Source organism: Diabrotica virgifera, chromosome 5 (genome assembly GCF_917563875.1).
Source record: "Diabrotica virgifera virgifera chromosome 5, PGI_DIABVI_V3a".
Lineage (NCBI taxonomy): Eukaryota > Metazoa > Arthropoda > Insecta > Coleoptera > Chrysomelidae > Diabrotica > Diabrotica virgifera.
Window position 1 is genome coordinate 90,439,619 of NC_065447.1, and position 21,930 is coordinate 90,461,548.

At 33.7% G+C, this 21,930-nt stretch overlaps 1 protein-coding gene across 1 annotated transcript in view; it reads right to left on the minus strand.

Moving 5' to 3' along the window:
• LOC114337758 (prostaglandin reductase 1) overlaps positions 1-21,930 on the minus strand; it is a 67,723-nt gene that overhangs the window by 32,400 nt on the left and 13,393 nt on the right. The window contains exons 2-3 of the mRNA XM_028288292.1: positions 19,491-19,625; positions 9,139-9,250 (exon numbers count right to left, since the gene is read on the minus strand). Coding sequence (XP_028144093.1) covers positions 9,139-9,250; positions 19,491-19,625 — 247 coding nt within the window. The remainder of the gene's footprint in view (positions 1-9,138; positions 9,251-19,490; positions 19,626-21,930) is intronic.

A 21,930-nucleotide genomic window follows, 5' to 3' on the forward strand; every position in this document is an offset into this window, starting at 1 on the left:
ACCGTGGTAATGTCGTTATCTCTACTGCACTGAGAGGATGACATTCTTGTTACTTTGTGACAAGTGTTCTTGTTTTCTGCTGAAGACTTTCTATATTTGTTTTTGACCACTTTATAAGTAGCTAAGGTTACAAATAAGTAGCTGAGAGCGAAAGAGGCGTTAATATTATTAATGCATATTTAGTCATACGGCTCTTACTTTCTATGAGGGCAAAATGCACTCGTCCCAGATATGTATGATATCAAAAGGATTAAGGTCTGGTGGGGCTCCTTGCGTGCTATCGAGCCCTAGGTGACCTATATTCCGTGGCAGTAAACGGCTAGCAGCCCCTGGAAATATATTGAATGGATAAATTCTGACATACTCATTGTTTAAAATGTAGAAAACATTGTTGCATAAATTAATATTTCAAATCAAGCATTTTGAGTAAAATAATTACACGAAATGATAATTTGTAGCAGGGATGTTCCTTTGCTGAAGTGGGGACAATTGTAAAACTGTACAAAGATTAAATTTAAAGAGTAAATTACAGTAGGGAGGTCTAAGGCCCCGTTTGTCCCCCTCTGTATCCGCGCCTGTCCACGGCTAACCTGACCTGTTTCAATTGAACAAGCTTATACATTGTTTATAAGTTGATTGTAGTTACTGGGTAACGCATGGCCTGCCAACTTTGTCAACTGGCTGTTATATATCTTGCTATAGTTTATTTGCATGGTTTATGCACTAGATGTAAACAGTAGTAGTTGACAGCGATATCGTCACCAGCAACGAACGAGATGTACTTGTGTAATGGCGTGAATTATTCATTATTGTAATTAATAGGATTATTTTTTACTTCATTATGTATTCAGTGATTACAATAATTTATATACTATATAAAAATAACTAATAATCGAGAAAAAGGAAAAAGTGATCACGTGATTTTAATAATATAATTACTGTTGCTATGGAACGAGTAGATACAGCTGGAACACGTTTAACAAGTAAAATTGTTGTTTACGTTCAGTGCATGTCGTATTGAAATTTAGTGTAGTTTTATTTTCGAACAAAGAGTCTAGGCGCCAACGCCCACGGCGCTACTATTTTAAAACTACGGTCTAAAACCGATTGTAATCGCAACTATTTTGGTGTTTCGGGACTGTAAAATCGCGGGGATTGGTCCACTAGGCGATCCGCCGGAAAGTGGTTATTAACTAGTTTCAAAACGTTATTTTCAAACAGTTGCGTCGTGGCCACTGGACCTACTGCAAGGGTCATCTAATTTCACATCCAAGTCGAAGAAGTCCACATTCCAAGACTAGCAATTGATTTACTTCTTTTTTTGTTAGCATCCATGTTAACTGCTGGTCGTATTATGGTTTTGTTTGGAGGTACTTTTGTTGGTGGGGAATTAATGGGAGATCGTGCATGAATCGTATCACCTGACATTGTGGTTTTATTCACTATTATTTGACATTTCATCCTGGAAAGACTTAGCTCGGCACGATGTCTAGAAATTATTCAGCTGTATTACGAAAATAGGCGTTCAATGAAGAATGTATTTCGTGCGCTTAGAGTTACTTATGATCCACATAATTGGCCTACCGAATGCACAATTTGCTATACCATCAGTAAGTTTGACAATCAGTTTACGTTATTGGATAACACATGACCAAATAGATCACATTCAACACGTACTATAGAAAACATAGCGGCGGTAGCGGATGGTGTACGCGAAAATAACGAAGAATCGATTCATCGCCGTTCCCAAAAGTTTGGCTTGTCGCATGCAACAACTTGACGTAGATTATTATTATTATTATTATTACATAGAAATAAGGGCTGGAGTCATGGAGACCCATAAGCCCATTTACAAGAAAAATGAAATAGTATCTACATTACAAAAATTAGCTTCGCAAATAAACTATAGACTAATAGATTGTGCACAACACTGATCAGTTTACAAACAAATAACTGTCTAGTTGGTTTTTGAAAACATTAATAGATGGAGAATTTATAATTTCCGTTGGGAGACTGTTCCATATACTAAAAATGCGATTACACAGAAAATGTAGGCGCTTTATCGACGAAAAGGGTTCCTTCTTCACTTTCAAACTATGTCCACGTAGTCTGCTGTGATCGTCTAAAATAAACAAGTGTTGCAAATCTCCATATCCATACTTTAAAATTCGGAAGGTGATAATTAAGTCACCACGGAGTGACGAGCTTCAAAAGTTGATAACCCGGCTAAAGAAAGTCTTTGTTGGTAATCTGGCCTTCTTCGTTTGAAACATAGTCTGGTGGCCTTCTTTTGAATATTTTCGAGGAGAGTTCTATCGCGCACTAATTCTGGGCACCAAACCGTTCCACAGTACTCCAGTAGGGGTCGGACATAAGTTTTATACAAACGAATAGAACCCGAAAATGATATTTTTGTAAAAGTCTTAGTAAGTAGGTATAACTTACTATTCGCTTTTTTAGTAACGTTTGAAATATGCTCCAACCAACTCAAATTTTCAGTAATCGTTACACCAAAGTCACTATATGATTCCACAGTATCCAGTAAATGCCCGTCTGTCGAGTAAGACAAACGAGGGTTATTTTTTCCCAAATGTAAAACCACACAATTATATCTATTTAGAGGTAACATCCAATCCGAACACCACTTGAAGATCGAATCTAAGTCACTTTGTAAGTCTTGCCCATTCAAGAGTGGGTCAGCAAATATTTTTGTATCGTCTGCGTAGAAAGCTTTCCTAGATTTGATATGAGATTCAAGATCACTAGCATACAACACAAATAGAAGTGGACCCAAAACAGATCCTTGTGGAACACCACTTAAAACCGTTTTTTAGATGACAGCGACTTGCCAACTCTAACACAAAACTCCCGATTTGTTAAAAAATCATTAATCCACTCAAGAAGTTGTCCGCGAATGCCAAAATGTTCTAGTTTATACATCAATTTTCTTCTTGGTACTCGATCAAATGCTTTTGCAAAGTCTAAATATATTATATCCACAGGTCGTTTTTTATCTAATGCTGCTGTCCACTCATTAACACACCACAGTAAATTAGTCATGGTTGATCGACTTTTCACAAAGCCATGTTGTTGTAGAGGAATAATTTTTTCTCGAAGTAAAAATTCTGAAAGACACTCTGTAATAATTGATTCCATAACTTTACAAATAACAGGTGTAAGGCTTATTGGTCTGTAATTATTAGGATCTAACTTATTCCCTTTTTTAAATATAGGTGTCACCGAAGCACTTTTCCAAATTAAAGGCAAAGAGTGTGCATTAAAAGATGAACGCATCATTAGTGATAGTGGAACAGAGAGGACATCTGAACATTTTTTCAAAAACAATGTAGAAATTTTATCGGGCCCTGGAAATGAGTTGTTTTTTAATTTGTCAATATGGCGCTGAATGATTTCAGGTGAAAAATCAATATAATCAATTTTGGGAATAAGTCGTGGATTACTGATTATAGGAAACTAATTTTGAGACGGTTCAATAGCAAAAACTTTAGAAAATGTATCTGCGAGAATATTAGCGACCTCACACGTGTTCTGACAAATCGTTTCATCATGCTTTTTTAACAGTGGAATGGACACTTTAGAAGACATAGCAGACCTAACATATTTATACAGTTTTTTAGAGTCGTTGCAGCTTACAATAGATTCTTCATATGCCATTCTGGCTTCGTTGATATACTTTTTTAGTATTCCTGTGTAGTTTTTGTGAGTTTTCAAGTCACGTGTACCACCTGTACGTTTGTATTTTCGCCATAATTTTCTTTTGTGTCTTATAAGTGATATCAATTCACCGTTAATCCATGGTTTAAGTTTGTTCCTATAGTAAGTTTTTTTTGTAGTGTTGAGTCTTTTGTAGTTGTCAATGATGTTCATGAAATTATTCCAAACTTCTTCCGGATGTTCTAGACTTCCCAGTAGTAATGGCCCATCAACATCACGCAATTGAAGAGAGAGGTTTTCAAAATTTGTTATTTCATGTATAACTGTATTTTCAGAAAGATGATTATATTTCATAAGAAACTGTATGTTTGTCGTGATAACTACATGATCAGAATTGCCCACTGGAGTGCGAATCACCGGTTCTGTAAGCAACTGGCCATCATTTGTAAAAATCAAATCTAACGTTGATGGTAAATTGTTTATTCTGAAATGAGTTGGATTGGTAATCAATTGGTGTAGATTAGAACTTTGAACAAAATTTGTAAAAATGTTTTTCGAATTTGTTAGTTCATTGTTTACAATAGTCAAAGGCCAAGAGATATCGGCAAAATTAAAATCACCAAATAAGACAAGGTTTTCAAGGTTTGAAAGGAGTTCCATTTTTTCAATCAAGATTAGGTCATCTTCTAGGACAGTACTACCCGGACGATATATGCACGCCAAGTGAATAACAAGTGAATTAAGAGAAATTTTTAAACATAAAAGTTCAATGTTAGGTACAACAACATCCAGATTAGCAACAGAAAAAGTCTCAGAAATATCTAATGACAAGTATATGCACACTCCTCCCCCTCTTCGATTGCTGCGATCAAATCTGTAAAGAGAGTATCCATCTATAGTATATAAATTGTCAGAATTTTTTTGTGTTAGCCAAGTCTCGGTGATTAATATTATTTTAGGTTTTAAATCCTGAATATAACATAAAAGTTCATTAAATTTAGAATGCAATGTCGCTAAATTGGTATAAAAGCAGAGCGAGTCGTAAAAGCAGGTTTTTATAATATTATTGTCGAAAATTAGTGATTTTTGGTATACCACGTATGTATTTTATTGTTAAATTTTGCCCTCCGTTTTCCTTTCTAGTCTCTAACTCAGATCGCAATTCTTTTAAAAAGTTAACTTGCATAGGTGTCTTATCGTCAACAATGGATACATTTTTTGTTTTCGTTTTTTCTAAGAGTTTCCTTTTATTTCGTAGAATTTGCTAAGCTTTATACTCATTATTCATTACCATTTTAATCATTCTAGGAAATCTATCACCAACTTTGCCTACTCTAAAGAAAGTAACCGGGGTAGCATTACATTCTACAGCCGACAAAATTTCCTCCAAAAATTTTTTGTCTTCATCTTTTTTAGTTTGAATATCATCTGTAGATTCTGGTACGCCTTTGACAATAACATTTTTGGCACGATTAATACGATCGACGGCTTCATTGGCGATATTTTCAGCAAATTGTGGTGACGAATGTTGGTCAGCAGATGATAATTTAATTTCTAGATCATTGAATTTCGTTGTAATTTCAGCGATCTTTTCATCTATTTGACTAATTTTTAATTGTAGATCATCATTATATTCCTTAAGAATGGATTTTAAATTTGAAAACGCTTCAATATTGCTTGAGCAGTTGTTACAAATAATTTTAATTCCTCGCACCTTACATCTGGTTATGCGATCATCTTGGAGAAGCTCCGTACATGCCAGGTGAATTCCTCTTTTGCAGGCATCACATTGTAGGGCCGAACGTTCACGGTCGTCGATCGCTTTTAAACAATTAGCGCAGGTTTGACTAGTTGGCATGGTGGGAGTGATAGATAGTAATTAATGTATATATATATATAATCGGTTTATAACGTTCTACGACGTCTTCCGATTCCCAATCGCCATTGCTCTCGATCGTAGCACATGTCTTCGTTCAAGCCTCTTTCTCCGATTTCCCTATGGATTCCTTCTATCCAGCTTTTCCTAGGTCTTCCTCTCTTCCGCCGTCCTTTTGGTGCCCATCGTAGCACTTGCTTGGGTAATCTGTCTTCTTCCATACGTTGTACGTGGCCAAACCATCTTAGTTGCTTTGTTTAGTAATTAATGTAAATAATGTAAATAAAACTGACCTTGCAATACGATGAATTTATCTACACACAGGCCTGGATGCACTTTTCTGGAGCCAAATTCACCAAACAGACTGGATAACACTTTAACTTATGTGCACTACTTTTAAAAATTTAATTTCAGATAGTTTACCACTGCTAATTCCAAAACTAAACGGACTATCAAAATAACGTGTGTACCTTTCAACAGCTCGCTATACTCCGTTCCAGATTACGTAAGGATCTTGGTTTAAATGCCAACAAAATTCAATTAGTGCAAGATCTGACCGATCTGAAGAACGTCACAGTTTCAGTCGCAGTGCCCTTGATAAGCTTGCAGAATATCCACTGTTTTCGAAAAAAAAAATTGTTTTCCTATAAGACCCATTTTTGTCTTAACGGGGACGTGAATAAATAAAATGCCCATATTTGGATTGATGAGCAACCCGAACAGGTTCAAAAGTTGCCATTACATTCAGAAAAAAAGACTGTTTGGTGTGGTTTATTGGCCGGTTGAATCGTCGTCGGTAAATATGTCTCTAAAACAAAGGCCGTCCAGAATGTTACTGTGAATGGAGACCGTTATCGCGCCATGATAATGGACTATTTGGTGCCAGAAGTTTAAGCTCGTAGTTTCAATGACATTTGGTTCCAAAAATATTGCGCCACTTGTCATCTTCTTCTTCACGTGCCATCTTCGCGAGGGAGGTTGGCAATCATCATGGCTATTCTGATCGTAGATGCTGCTGCTCTGAATATTTCGGTTGATGTGCATCCGTACCATTCCCTCAACTTACGCAACCACGAGTTTCGTCTCCTTCCTACACCTCTCTTGCCCTGGATTTTCCCCTGTATAATCAACTGAAGTATGTTGTATCTCTCATTACGCATAACATGCCCCAGGTACTGCAGCTTTCGTGTCTTGATGATTTCCAATATTTCCAGTCTTTTGTTGACTCTTCTCATGACTTCGTTGTTTGTTATATGCTCGGTCCATGATATCTTCAGGATTTTTCTATACACCCACAGTTCAAATGCTTCCAACGTTTTAGTAGTGGATGCGTTAAATGTCCGTGCTTCTATCCTTAAAGCAGAGTCGAGAAAATATAACACCTTGCCAGCCTAACTCTTAAGTCTAATTTCAGTTCTCTTGCTCAAAGTACTTTTCTCATTTTATTGAAGTTTGTTCTTGCTTTCTCTATTCGAACTTGGATTTCTTTGGAGTAATCGTTTGTGTAATTAATTATTGTGCCAAGATAGTTGTAGTTTTCTACTTGTTCTACTTGTTTCTACTTGTCATAGAGCCCGTGAAAGTATGGCTGTACTGCGAAAACGATTCGGTGAGCACTTTATGTCACGCTTCAGACCAGTGAATTGGCCGCCAATATCCTGCAACATCACACTTATAGACGTTTTCCTTTGGAGCTACTTAAAGTCCAAAGTGTACATGAATAAACCGGCTACGATTGAGGCATTGGAGGCCAGTATGACTCGAGTCATTGGTCAAAAACCAATCAAAATGCTCGAACGCGCCATTGAGAATTGGAACTTCAAAATGGACCATCTTAACCGCAGTCACGGTCAACATTTGAAAGAAATTATCTTCAAGAATTAATTGTAAAGAATCATTGTTTTTTTAACTACCTCTAAATGAATCAATCTTTATATCTGAATTTTTGTATTTCTCTTTTGAAAATTTTTCAAAAGAGAAATTCTTATTAGATATTTATAAATGAAGAATGCATCAACAGCCAAGAGATAAGAGCGCACACTGGAAAAGCTAGTTCCACCTTCAACCGTATGGGGGCCTTTTTCAAGAACCACAACCTTTCTCTTAGTATAAAAGTAAGAATGCTGCGATGCTAAGTCTTCTCTGTCCTTGTTTATGGTGTTGAATCGTGGACCTTAAACGAAGATAGGTGCCGAAAATTGGAAGCATTTGAGATGTGGCTATATCGGAGAATTCTTAAAATCCCGTGGACTGACCGGGTCAAAAATGAGGAAGTCCTTCGGAGTATGAGGAAGGACCGAGAGGTACTAACCATGATCAAATCTCGACAGTAGGAATCCTTTGGACACATTATATGACATAAATCCAGATAAGACCTCGTACAAGCCATCCTACAAGGAATAATATTTGGAAAGCGAGGTCCAGGAAGAAGACGAACATCTTGGTTAAAGAATCTTAGAACCTGATTGAACAAAACATCTGTGTAGCTTTTCCGCGTTGCTGCAGATAAAATAAATATTGCCATGATAATCGCCAACATTCGTCACGGATAGGCATATCAAGAAGAAGAAATTGCAAAGAAAGCAATCTTACATTGCAAAGAAAGATCTGTTTCAAGTTCTTGTTCTCGACAACTTCGAAGTTATTATCTTTTAGTAACATTTTGCTTTATGTACCTTCGTTTGTGTTTTGAAGCGACCATGTATTTTGTTTTGTCCTCATTTACTTACTATTTTATAATAAAGAAATATCCCAAACTTCGAATGTTGATTGTGCTACTGCATCCATGTATCGACAATGGCGAGAACGACCTTTGCTCCGCGATGAAGCTATGTCTGCTTTGATATTCGGAACAATTTTTCGGATGAGATGTTCTAAAGGACAGCAACAACAATGGGGACCGGGGACGTCCGATCTCCCTATCTCAGTCTACAATTTACGCAGAGAGCATTTGATATTTTCCATCCCATTCTAACTTGTGTAAAGATTACACAGATTTGCGTTACCGAAGACAGTTTCTTAGGTTTGCTAAGATCAACTGTTGATTTCCAAAGGCTTAGATGATTAATCGAATAATAAGCCTGTTTCAAATCTATAAAGACCTGATGTACGTCTTGATCATTGATCAATGATCTTGACGCCCAACACTTTTCAAGCATTTCTCTTGTAGTAAGTATTTGATCAATGGTCGAATTTCCAGGCCTGAAGTCACAATGGTTTACAAAGTCACCAAATGTTCCTTTTTTTCTCTCTTATGTATTGCCACAATAATACTGTCACATCATTATTTCGGCATTATTTCTTATTGCCAGGCCTCTTCTATTAATTTATGGATTTTACTTATTTACCTACCTACTGGATACCTAGTTACTGACTGGACCAGAAAATTTATCGTTTTTAAGTGCTTTTATCTAATTTCTAATTTCTTCTAGGCCTGGTGGGGATATTTCTATTTTGACTGTTTGATACTCATTTTTTTTGTTTTCATCATTTTCATAATACGACAAGATATATCACATAAAATAAATGGATTAAAGCGTTTTATATGAATGGATGTATTATATTTATAAATTTAATTAACAACTTACTGTGCTATTTGCTGCCCCAAAAATGGTTCTCCAAGTTTTACTTGATCTGGAAAAGACCCAAGTACTCTCTGGTATGGGTCCACGCTTAAGAAAACTGCTTTGGCTAAAAATTCTATGGCATAAAATGTATTAGTAATAGTATACGTATGTTTCAGATATGTTTAATAAATTAGCCAAATGCCAAAATAGAAGAGTGTTTGCCACGTAGATCACATTAAGGTTAGGGTTCCATTCTTGAAAATTATGGGGATATAACTTCAGTCCTTAAATCATTTTAATTAATGTTCAAAAAGAGGAGCATAGGATTAAGAATAGGCGGTTAAAACGTGGCACTGGTCCTATTACTTTCCTTCCATACCGGCCCAAGAAATAGAAGATTAATCTGCTATACTTCCAAATAATACGAGCACAATAAAATGAAGAACGAAATTATTTTATAATTTATCATTTTTTAAATTTTTATGAAATACAATATGTTTAATGTTCCTGTTCTGTGTAATGTTTAATGATACTATCAGCAGAAAAAACCAAATGTATGACAACATCTAAATACCCATTACGATGTAACATCGAAATAATTGATGGGAAAATAATAAAGCAGGAAGCAAGATTTAGATATCTGGGAATAGATATAATCAGTTTAGACCAGGACGCATCTGTAAAAATATTAGTACATTTGGACGTTGAGAAGTGACTTAAATTTTTTTGCAGAAGTTGCTTGAAAATAACTCAAATAATAATATTTGAGTTATCCTCCCTCTCAAAAAGGTCCGGAACATTGTTTAAATAATCAAAATGTCAAAAAATGAAGGAAAAATTCGATTTTTCTCTTCGTTTTTTGATTATAACTTTAAAAGTATTTATTTTCGAGAAAAGTTGTACTTACATAAAAGGTGCGTAATAAAATTTTCTACAATATAGAATTGGTTAAAAATTTAAAAAATAGTCACCCTTGTTGCAAAATAGCAATAATTTCGAATAAACAATACAAAAAGAAAGTATTCGCATTTTACGTTTTTCAACTATTTATGCTACACTTAGGACCTTAGTATTTCACCCAGAAAAACTGATACAGTAAAACAATACTGTAAATTTCATTAAGATCAGTTCAATAGATTTTGCAAAATAAATTTTGCAATCCAGCTTTCCCAAAACAATTAATTTTGTCAAAATGTTACAGGACTGAAAATAAAGCAGATAGCAAGTTGAATTTTTTTTTGCATATAGAAGTGCACTGTATCTTTCATTTGCAATTTGCAAAATTAAAATCGATTAGCTACCACCGCGTCAGGAATTTTTTTAAATAAACATTAATTATTGGTGCTACGCGCAGGACAGCGGATAGTTTGCTCTGATTGGGCATTCCAATGCCCTTTGATAATGATTAATACATTTTAATTCTTATTACATTTTGATATAAATAAATAAATTTGTTTATTGCAAAATAAAAACACATACTCTATCCTTTGAAATAACACTTTATTTAGCAAAAACTTTCTTTGTTCATATATTTTAACTTAGAGATTAAAAATTTATTATTTTTAAACATATGCAATTGTTTAAAAAATACTTCACAAAAAATAATAAAATTTGTTTGATTTTTGTGGAATTAAAATATTAAAAAACAACAAAATATAGAGTAAAAAAATAATATATTAGATAAAGATTGGAAGAAATTTTGGTGGAAATCAACTTGTGTGAATCGAACACCGCTGTCCTGCGCGCAACACCAAAAATTAATGTTTAATTAAAAAATTTCCTGACGGCGTGGTAAATTATCGATTTTAATTTTGTAAATTGCAAATGAAAGGTACGGTACACTTCTATAAGCAAAAATAATTTCAACTTGCTATTTGCTTTATTTTCAGTCCTGTAACATTTTGAAAAAATGAATTTTTTTTTGCGAAAGCTGGATTGCAAAATTTATTTTGCAAAATCTATTACACCGATTTTAATGAAATTTACAGTGTTATTTTACTATATCATAAAGTTTTTCTGGGTAAAATATGAAGGTCCTAGGTGTAGCATAAATGGTTAAAAAACGTAAAATGCAAATACTTGTTTTTGTATGGTTTCTTTCGCAATTATTGGTATTTTCCAACAAGGGTGACTATTTTTAAAATTTTTAACCAATCATATATTATAGGAAATTTAATTACGCAACTTTTATGCTGGTACAACTTTTTTCATAAATGAACAGTTTTAAAGTTGTAATCAAAAAACCAATAAAAAAATCGAATTTTCCCTTCATATTTTGACATTTTGATTATTTAAACAATGTTCCGGACCATTTTGAGTGGAAGGATAACTCAAATATTATTATTTAAGTTATTTTCAAGCAATTTCTGCAAAAAAATTTGAGTCACCTCTCAACGTCCATCTCAAAACAGATGCGCCCCGGACTAGTTACGGAGATGCTGAAGAGGACGTACGACAACAAAGCTTAAAAGCAAGTAAAACGGGGTCTCTTAATGACACAATCTAGAAGAACACCTAAGACAAGACACAAAAGCAAGAATCTATAAAGCAGCAATTAGACCTATATCGACATACATGACGAAGACAAGACCTGACACATCCAAAACGAGACGACTACTAGAAACAACAGAGATGAAAATACTCCGACGAATATCAGGGAAAAGTCTGTTGTATAGGGAGAGAAGCGAAAACATAAGAAGACCATGCAATGTAGAAGACATAAATGGATGGGTGACAAAACGAAAACAGGAGTGGAACGAACACATTAATAGAATGGCAGACGATAGGATAGAACGAATAGCACGAGATAAGTCACCAAATGGACGAAGAAGTATTGGCAGACCAATTGGCGATAACTTCAACAATTTAGGAGGCTAATATTGAAGAAGAAACAGGCTTTAAAGCCTACATACAAGAAGGAAGAAGAAGAAGAAGAAGAAAAAGGAGAAGAAGAAGAAGAAGAAGAAGAAGAAGAAGAAGAAGAAGAAGAAGAAGAAGAAGAAGAAGAAGAAGAAGACATAGGTAATATAGGTAGGTATATTTCTTGTAATGAGTGGAAATATAACTATTGACAATAATAACATACAATAAACAGACACTTACAAATATCTGGGACACGAGATCAAAATAAGCAGAGACAATCACGCACATGAAATACAGAGGCAAATAGGCGTTACATGGGCAGCATTTGGCATACTAAGCCATATTCTAAAAGTTCAATTCCCATGTGTCTCAAGCGAGAGGTTTATTACTAGGGAGCGGATTTTATGCTAAATGCATATTGCATGCATATTTTGTGCATATTTAAAAATATTTAAGTCCAAAAAAATTTAAATTTTTGAATTCGAATAAAATATTTCCCCCCACAGGCTGTCGTATCTATTAATTCGAGAACTACCTGAGGAGAGACGGTTCATTCACTGCCTTTTCATTTTTTCTTAGAAAATACCCGATCTTTACACAAAGTACTTATATTATAGTGCTTATAGTACGCCGTTTTAAAATGATTGTAGGATGTTAAAATGATGAAGGATGGTTTACCGGGAAATCCGAATTTTATTTACTTTTATTAGTAGTGTTCGCACAGTACAAATCGAGCATACCCAGAGTAAGTTCGGGATTAGTTTCCAATGCGCAGGCGTCAACGTAAACTTATCCTGGACATGCTCAGGATTTTTCGCTTCGCGAACAATTTTCGGATTCGCAATGTAACGACGGGTTGCATACATTAAGGTTAGAGAAGGAAGACTTTTGTTGTCTCTTTCTTATTTCGAAATAAATGTCAAAAAAAAATGCAAATGCAACAAATTTGTATGTCAACAAAGAGAAAAGAGAATAAAGGCAACAGGCAAAGGATTAACTTTCTATTCAATAATTCAATGCCTTTCTTAGAAGGTAGAAATTTGATTAGACCCAAGTAGCAATTTTTCGACGCATTGGTTGTCAGTACAAACAAATGCACTGTATATAACGTTGCCACAGTGGACTTTCAGTTGTTTCGGCCAACGACCCCTAACCCGACTGACATTACGATGTTACAACGTTAAGTAATATCTTTAGTTATATGGGCAACTAAGTTATTACTATTGTGACAACTACATATCACAGTTAAGTTTTTTCAACAATCGCAACTACTTAAAAACGTTATAATGCTAAACTAATTTACGCCCATGGGTTTTCTGGCCGACTAGGTAGTTGTCTCTTACGACCCCAGGGCCTTTACGTATAGTTCTATAGATGTGTGACACGTTTACGGCAACTTCAGGAGCAAAAAAAGAATTTACTTTATAACCTTACTTTTTTCTTATTATTTTATATTTTATTTTGCTGTAAATATTCGATTTATTTAACAACATGTTTATTTGTTTTTTATTAGCTGGTTTCTCCATTGTCCATTGTTTTATCAGTAGATTTGATAAGCTTAAATCTTTGTATCAGCTTTGCTAGACAGGGTTGCCAGGCCAGTTCTTACTCTTTCAGTACTATATCCGTTGCAAGATAATTTGGCTGAAACTCCGACAAAATATGTACTTTTTGTACATATTTTGTCTGAATTCCATCCGAATTATCTTGCAGCGGATAGTAGTTTTGCTTTCAAAAAATCAATAGAAATCAGTAGATTCTTTTTAGGCCCTGTAAATACAGTAAAATCTGTGTTAACGGTTACCTGTCAAAATCGCCCGGTTTCATAATCAACTTAAAGTAAACATTAAGTAAAGTTCACTTTAAAGTTGACATTTACCCATATATGAATTGTGATAAAGGTAGGTACCAACTTACTTAAAATTTAAAATCCACTTTAACTGATTATGAAACCGAGCGTTACAATCATTTTGAAAATTCTCCAAACCAATTATATGAAGATTTCCTTATTTAGATCTGGTATTTACCAGTTTCATTTCTCTGTCCATCTATTATCATCATCTACGTCCTGAATCTTATTTTCGGTAATTACATTGGGAAATTGTAACAAAATGTCTGAAAATTAATTTAGAAATGGGGTGAATACTATTAAGGCCGCGTCCCACCATCAAATAATTTGATCAAACTGGTTTGAGCAAACTGAAAGTGACAGTTAGTGACGTCACATCCTGAGTGTTCATTGTGGATAATAATGAAAAATTTTAATTTTAAATAAAGTACAAACAAGTTAGACAACTCAATACAAAAAATTTGATCAAACTAGACTGATAGTGAGAGCACAGATTTTTAGAATTTCAAAAAAATTGCAATTGTGACGTCACTTTGACGTACTTCCTCAAGGTCAAGTTTGCTCAAACTGTTTGATCAAATTATTTGATGGTGAGACGCGGCCTTTAAAAAGCAAATTTTATTTTAGTGATAACAAAATATTGAAATATACCAAACATCTAATAAAAAACATTGCCTACTAGAATTTTTTAAATAATATCAAAAATATACCAAAACAGTAGATATCTACTAAATGTGGCAACGCTGTTAAGGAGAATGAAGCACTTCATTGCACTGGTCACATGACCTCTGTCACCCAATAAGAGGGTGCGTTCTAAAGTGGTTGGGATAGTCGGTCCAGGCCGTGTTTGGTCGGCGATTGGACTTCTCGGTTGTCTCATCCGTCTATGGTTGGTAATAAGGTATATTTTAAGTAATATTGGTAATGTTGTTTAATGCACCATTTTGGTTTTTTTGGGATGTAAAGAAAATAAAAACACAAAATATAAAAAATGCAGGCATTTTCTAATACCTTTAAAAGCACCATCACTACATTAAATTTATACAAAACATATTTAACATAAATTCTGGCTTTTATATTAAAATTAGATTTTTTAAATTTACATATTTTTTGTTAAAAAGGTGATAAAAAATGAGCGCGTGTGTTTTTTAAAGATGGAATATACATATTTGACGGTAATCTGAGATGTGTTTATAAATTTCTTATCAGGTAATTTTGTTTAAGCCCTTATTTATGTATTTATATAAATTTAAATACCTGATATGATGTCAAAATAGTTTACTTTTTATATAGGTAAAAAAACACTCTTTGAGCCACCATTGCACGCAGACACTTTTTATAGTCGCTTCAGTTATCTTATGCAACGCTTAAGGTTGCCTAGGCAACGTCAAGACAACTCAAAAATCGTCCACCAAATTAGTGCAGAATTGGGTCGTCTTCTAGGCAATAACAACGTTGTAACAAAACGTTGCCACGCGGTAGACGACGTTGTCGCATCGACAAATTGCTACTTGGGGAGTCTTTCTTTATTATTTCCACAATATAATGTGGTTATTTCCACTCTGCAATCCAGCTTACTTTTTTGTAGAGAGTAAAAGATTGTTGATATTTACATATAAAAATAACCTTTAACTTCCTGGGGGTTGAACATTATCTGAAGGAAGGAATAATTTAGTAAAACAATAATTTCCAATTTTGATATCTATGTATTGAATTTAATGGGTTGTGGCATTGTGTTGTGGTTTATTACACCACAAAAATAATGAATTATAACAAGACACAAGAAATAGTTTCAGAATAAGTTTGATGTATTGTTTATGTTTCATTATATTCAATAAGAGACTAATTTAACTCATAAATTAAACTGAAAAATAAACCACAAGAATATGTAGGTACTTATAAGCTCATTTAGATAGAAGAAATTAAGTAAAAACAGAGTACAATTTATTGTAATACATACTACCGTAATAGATAATTATCGAATATCGAATAAAAATAATACTAGAAAAGGTACCTACTTATTTATAAACATACGAAATGGAAAACATTGACAAAAACAACTAAAAAAGCTTTAATATAAAAAATATTAAAATTTGTTTGAAGAATATTTAAATGATACAACACTTTACATAATTTCAAAACTTTAAAAACCAGAATCTACATCTACAAGCTGTTTAACAAAACAATATTTTAGGTTAAGAATTGGAAGGAGTAAGAACAGAATGTCAAGAAATTCTTCCCAAATATTTTGTGCGCCTGTGCGAACTTAAAATCTGAAACAAAATCCTCGAACGTCGAGAGCGTATCCCGGATACCTTCAGGATCTTTTTTCTGTACTGCGCGAACACCGAATTAAAAATCCGGAGGGTGTTCAGAGGGAAAGATTTGGACTCCGCGAACGCCCAATTTTGTAATGCGCAGGCGTTCTCCCTCTGGGTATACCCAGGACGTACTGCGCGATCAAAGCTATTATATTTAGTACAAGTTGTATCCCAATTTAGTAGGTACCTATAATTCTGGTGATTCTTTTAAATCCCCTATTGTTAAGAGAATTTACACCTTTAACCATAGCTTTACGATTTTCTAACGGGAATTGAAATATTCATCAGATCCCGTCTTTACGGCTTTAAAACTTTGGAGGACATAATATGCGAAATTTTTAATGGAACATTTGAAATTGATTTGCTGCAGAATTTTCGACTTTAACAAGTTATTTTAAATACCTCCAATTACTTCTGTTGATGTTGAAAGGAGTTTTTCAAGTTATAAAAATATTTTATCTGATCGAAGAAAATGTTTCCTCGTAAAAAATTTGGAAAAACACATTGTAGTGAATTATAATCGAAGACATATAGTGATATTGTTGTTTTATTTTAAATAGGTAACTATTGATATAAGTTTTTGTAAAAAAATGTAAATAAATTGCATATTATAAAAAATAATGATAACCCCCTAGAATAGAGTAGAACAGAAAATTTGTGGTTTCTCGAAATGCGCACTTTTTGAATTTTTGTGCAAATCTTGCGCATATTTCGTAATTTGTTACTGCATATATATGCGCATATTTCATCAAAATTGAGCGCATATGAATCTGCTCCCTATTTATTACCAATGAATTTTGCCTGTACAAACTTATGGAGAAGAGATTTTAACATGTCTATCAAGTTAGCCCCCGAAAATTAAAAAACATTGTTTTGCTTACGTTTTTAAATTGTGCTAATGTTGTGCTAATTTGTGCAGATATTATTTTAATTTGTGCTGATACGAAAACTCAATTACACTATGATTAACATTCGGGGGCCAACTTGACTCTCAGCCCCCGGGTTTTTTTTTAAAATATAAATTTATTTTAATGGTACGCAATTGTGCTCGATGTATTTTGAATTGTGCCGTTGGAATTTTTGAAAATGCTTCAACGTTACGCATTTTATTTAACATTTAAAGCTCGGGGGCCAACTTGACCCTAAGCCCCCGGCTTTTTTTAAGAATATAAATTTATTTTAATGGTACGCAATTGTGCTCGATGTATCTTGAATTGTGCCGTTTGTAATTGTAAGCGACGAAAGAGTTTGTAATTTTCGATAATACCTATGGTACATAAATATAATTTTGATGATGTGCCAACTTTCTTCTTGTAATACTGGTAGCTTTAAATATTCTACTACTAATGCTTGTGAATCGTTTCATTCGCAATTCAATAAGTCTGTTTATAATTCACATCCAAATATTGTTTAATTTAATCATAGCCCAGGCGAGATCTCTAAAAAATTGGCTAAGTGGGTTGTGGAGAGTCGGAGCATATATATTTTGGATCGAATGGCTCGGAAATATTATATAAAATAAGAATTTAAATATACGCCAGTTGTAAAACCTGTGAGAAACTCAGGAAAATTCTTGTGAGTGAAAAATTCACTTTCTAGATCCCTGTTGTTTGATATTTGATCCGAAATATCTAGTAAAATATTATACCTACGATTGACAGTTAGTTGAAAATATTTTGTCCGCAACGAAATTTCCTATCGACATATGTATAAAAAAATCCATCATACGAAAGTAAAAATTAAAAAAAAAGGTGCAAAAATAGTGTTTTTCGGCCAAAAATAAATCGAAATTTGAATTGTAGCTGTTACTCCAATTTTTATTGTAAAATAAATTGCGTAACGTTGAAGCATTTTCAAAACCTCCAACGGCACAATTCAACATACATCGAGCACAATTGTGTAACACAAAACTGGATTCACATTCTTAAAAACCCGGGGGCTGAGAGTCAAGTTAGCCCCCGAGCTTTAAATGTTAAATAAAATACGTAACATTGAAGCATTTTCAAAAATTCCAATGGCACAATTTAACATACATCGAGCACAATTGCGTAACATGAAAATAAATTCATATTAAAAAAAAACCGGGGGCTGAGAGTCAAGTTGGCCCCCGAGCTTTAAATGTTAAATAAAATGCGTAACGTTGAAGCATTTTCAAAACCTCTAACGGCACAATTTAACATATATCGAGCACAATTGTGTAACACAAAAGTGGATTCACATTCTTAAAAAAAAACCCGGGGGCTGAGAGTCAAGTTAGCACCCGAGCTTTAAATGTTAAATAAAATACGTAACATTGAAGCATTTTCAAAAATTCCAATGGCACAATTTAACATACATCGAGCACAATTGCGTAACATGAAAATAAATTCATATTAAAAAAAAACCCGGGGGCTGAGAGCCAAGTTGGCCCCCGAGCTTTAAATGTTAAATAAAATGCGTAACGTTGAAGCATTTTCAAAAATTCCAACGGCACAATTTAAGATACATCGAGCACAATTGCGTAACAAGAAAATAAATTCATATTCTTAAAAAAACCCGGGGGCTGAGAGTCAAGTTGGCCCCCGAATTTTAATCATAGTGTCATTGAGTTTTCGTATCAGCACAAATTAAAATAATATCTGCACAAATTAGCACAACATTAGCACAATTTAAAAACATAAGAAAATCAATGTTTTTTAATTTTCGGGGGCTAACTTGATAGACATGATTTTAACACTGCCGCAAAAATCCGCGAATAAACTCAAAGTTACACAACGAGCCATGGAACTTGAAATGCTGAACGTGAGCCTTCGAGACCACATAACAAACCAACAAATCAGCATCAGCCAACGATCAGGAGTTCAAGACGTCATCGAAAGAGCTGTGACGCTTAAGTAGAACTGGGCAGGGCACTTCGCTAGAACACAAGATGGACGGTGGATACGACGAATCATGGAATGGAGGCTCAGAAACTATAAACGAAGCCGAGGACGACCACCGAGTAGATGGATCGACGACATTAAATTAGTAGCGGGAAACTGGCTACAAGCGGCCCAGTGTAGAGAACACTGGAAAGAACTGAGGGAGGCCTACGTCCAGAAGTTGACGCTATTGGCTGATTGATGATGATATCTCGGTTGTCATAACCTAATATAAACTAAAAACGAATATGTAATATGCCATACTATGATAATTTTTATAATAAAATTCATTAAAGGAAGAAACCTGCACATATTTATTGTTATTTTTCTTAATTACTTTATTCATTATTATTTAATTGATAAGATGTATTCATTTAAACAAGAAATATTATATAACTTATAACTATAATGGGGGGAATAAAATAATTGTAGACAACTTACCTCCATTTTTTAGTGGTGGCAAATTTTCTTCCCGAATTGTCATATCAGTATTCTTCGGAAAGCCATCAAAATATTTTACAAGGGTCCAATATTTAGCTTTACAGGTTGAACTAGCGTCACCTAAATTACGGTTGGCTAAAAAAATTACACTGTTCAATAAATTAAAAACTAAAATTATCTAGGTATCTAAATATAGTTATTTTCCTAACAAGTGCAGAAAGTCATTCTTTTCCGCACGCGACTGCAGTTTGCAGAACGACGCGAAGCGGGAGTTCGGCAAGCAGTCGAGTGCGGAAAAGAGACTTTCTGCAAGAGTTAGGAACAATATTTTTTCTAAGAGTCTTTAAAAAATTACCAAATCTTAATCAATTAATTTAATTAATATGAAAATACATACACAAATTAATTCTTAGACAAGGTTGTCAAAACCAAACTTTCAATATAATTAGTTAGCATGACGACGATCTTGGTTTCCATGATTTAAAACGACTGTTATTGTCTACCGATTTGACTTTCGAATATTATGTCAAAATAATTTTATTTCATCGAATTGTCTCGTTAATTTCGTTAAGGCTATGGGTACATAATTCGCAAATATTTTACGTGTATCCCTACTTTTTCTGTCTTTACACGGCAAATTACGTGTAGTAAAATTCACACTGGTGTGGATATGTAAACATTACTAGAATGTCATTCTACTTGAAAATGTCATAATTAATTTAAAGAGATGGCTTTTGAATGTTCTTGGATAACTGTTATTTTTATAATTGCAAATTATTAATTCAGTTAATAAATGTGATAATTTTTTCACTAACTATGTTTTCAGTGATTGTAATAATTTATTTGTACAACAAAAACTAATAATCAATCGAGAAAAGAGGAAAAGTGTTAAAGTGATTTTTTAATAATATGTTGTTATTTTGGAACGCTTACAATTTTGAACATCTCTAACAACAAAATACTTGGATCACAGGATATATCTGATGTATTCTCTGCTTGGATCTTTCACAAATAATACACAATAAATAATTTTTTATTAAGTTCACGTCTTAAATCAATTATTTATCAAATACACTATATATCAATAATATTTAATCAATTTCTCAAAATATTCCCGATGCAATGTCAAATATTTAAAATTGTCACTGATTGTCAGTGTCTGACTGACAATATATGCTGACAATATTATATTCGGTTGAGTGCGTTGTAAGACAAAGACAGATTTGGAAAATATTACCACGGCATTGTGTTCATTTTTTTCAAATCCTGAAAAAACCAATAAATATTTTTGAAAAATTTAAACGCAGAATGAAAGACTAAATTATTACCGAGGGCCGAAAGTCCCTTAGAATAAATAAAAAGTTTATTTTGAATGAGATATTTGAATTTAAAAATCACACTAAATTTTCTCTTAGTTTTTTCACCCCTGTAACTTATTAAAATAAACATTGTAGAAGTTCTCAGGGACTTTCGGCCCTCGCTAATAACGTAATCTTTCATTCTGCGTTTAAATTTTTCCAAAATACTTATTAGTTTTCTCAGGATTTGAAAAAAATGAATCCCCATTTGAATAGCATTGCAGCCGAAAATACGTTCCGATCCTCTTAAAACAGAAACACAATAAGATATATTTGAAATAAATTAGTAAATAATATCTAAATATAGTATTTTTACTACAAAAGCGATATTACGTAGGTCAAAATTTTTGACGTAAGAGAACTGTCAAAACATTTGAATGTGACTTTTCATTATTGCCATGTTTATAATAGTCACATTCTAATGTTGTGACAGTTCTCTTACGTCAAAAATTTTGACCTACGTAATATCGCTTTTGTAGTAAAAATACTATATTAGTTTATTGCATGTATTTTAATTACTTTAAGGCCACATTAACATATCTAAATTAACACGCGTGCGGAAAAGTAAAAACCGGGTGCGGAAAAGTAACACGCGTGCGGAAAAGTAACACGCGTGCGGAAAAGTGAAACTTTCTAAACTAAAATGCGTGCGCGAAAGTAGACATTTTTGCACGCTCGTAGAAAAAATGTATTTCTCTATGATTTACTATTTTTGCAATAAATACATAAATAATATTAGGTCTGGATCCCGCGTATGAAAAAAAGTCGATTAATAGCAAGCTGAAAATTTGTTAATAGCTTAAGGGTGTCTAGTCGGACAAATTTTGATATATGGGAACACTGGAACAGGGGAAGTTTTAATTGTGAAACAGGTTACAAATTTGGAACAGTCAGACCACGAAAACGACATATGTATTTTGTCTGACAGAACTTCCAATTGATTTGCTACCCTTTTATTAAACTGTCGTGCAAAAATCAGACTGCTATTTATCACCTGTCCTAATTCCTGTCATTTGACATATTCTACGTGTTCCACTCATTATTCCCGTTTGGTGATAAATAGCAGAATGATTTTTGCATGA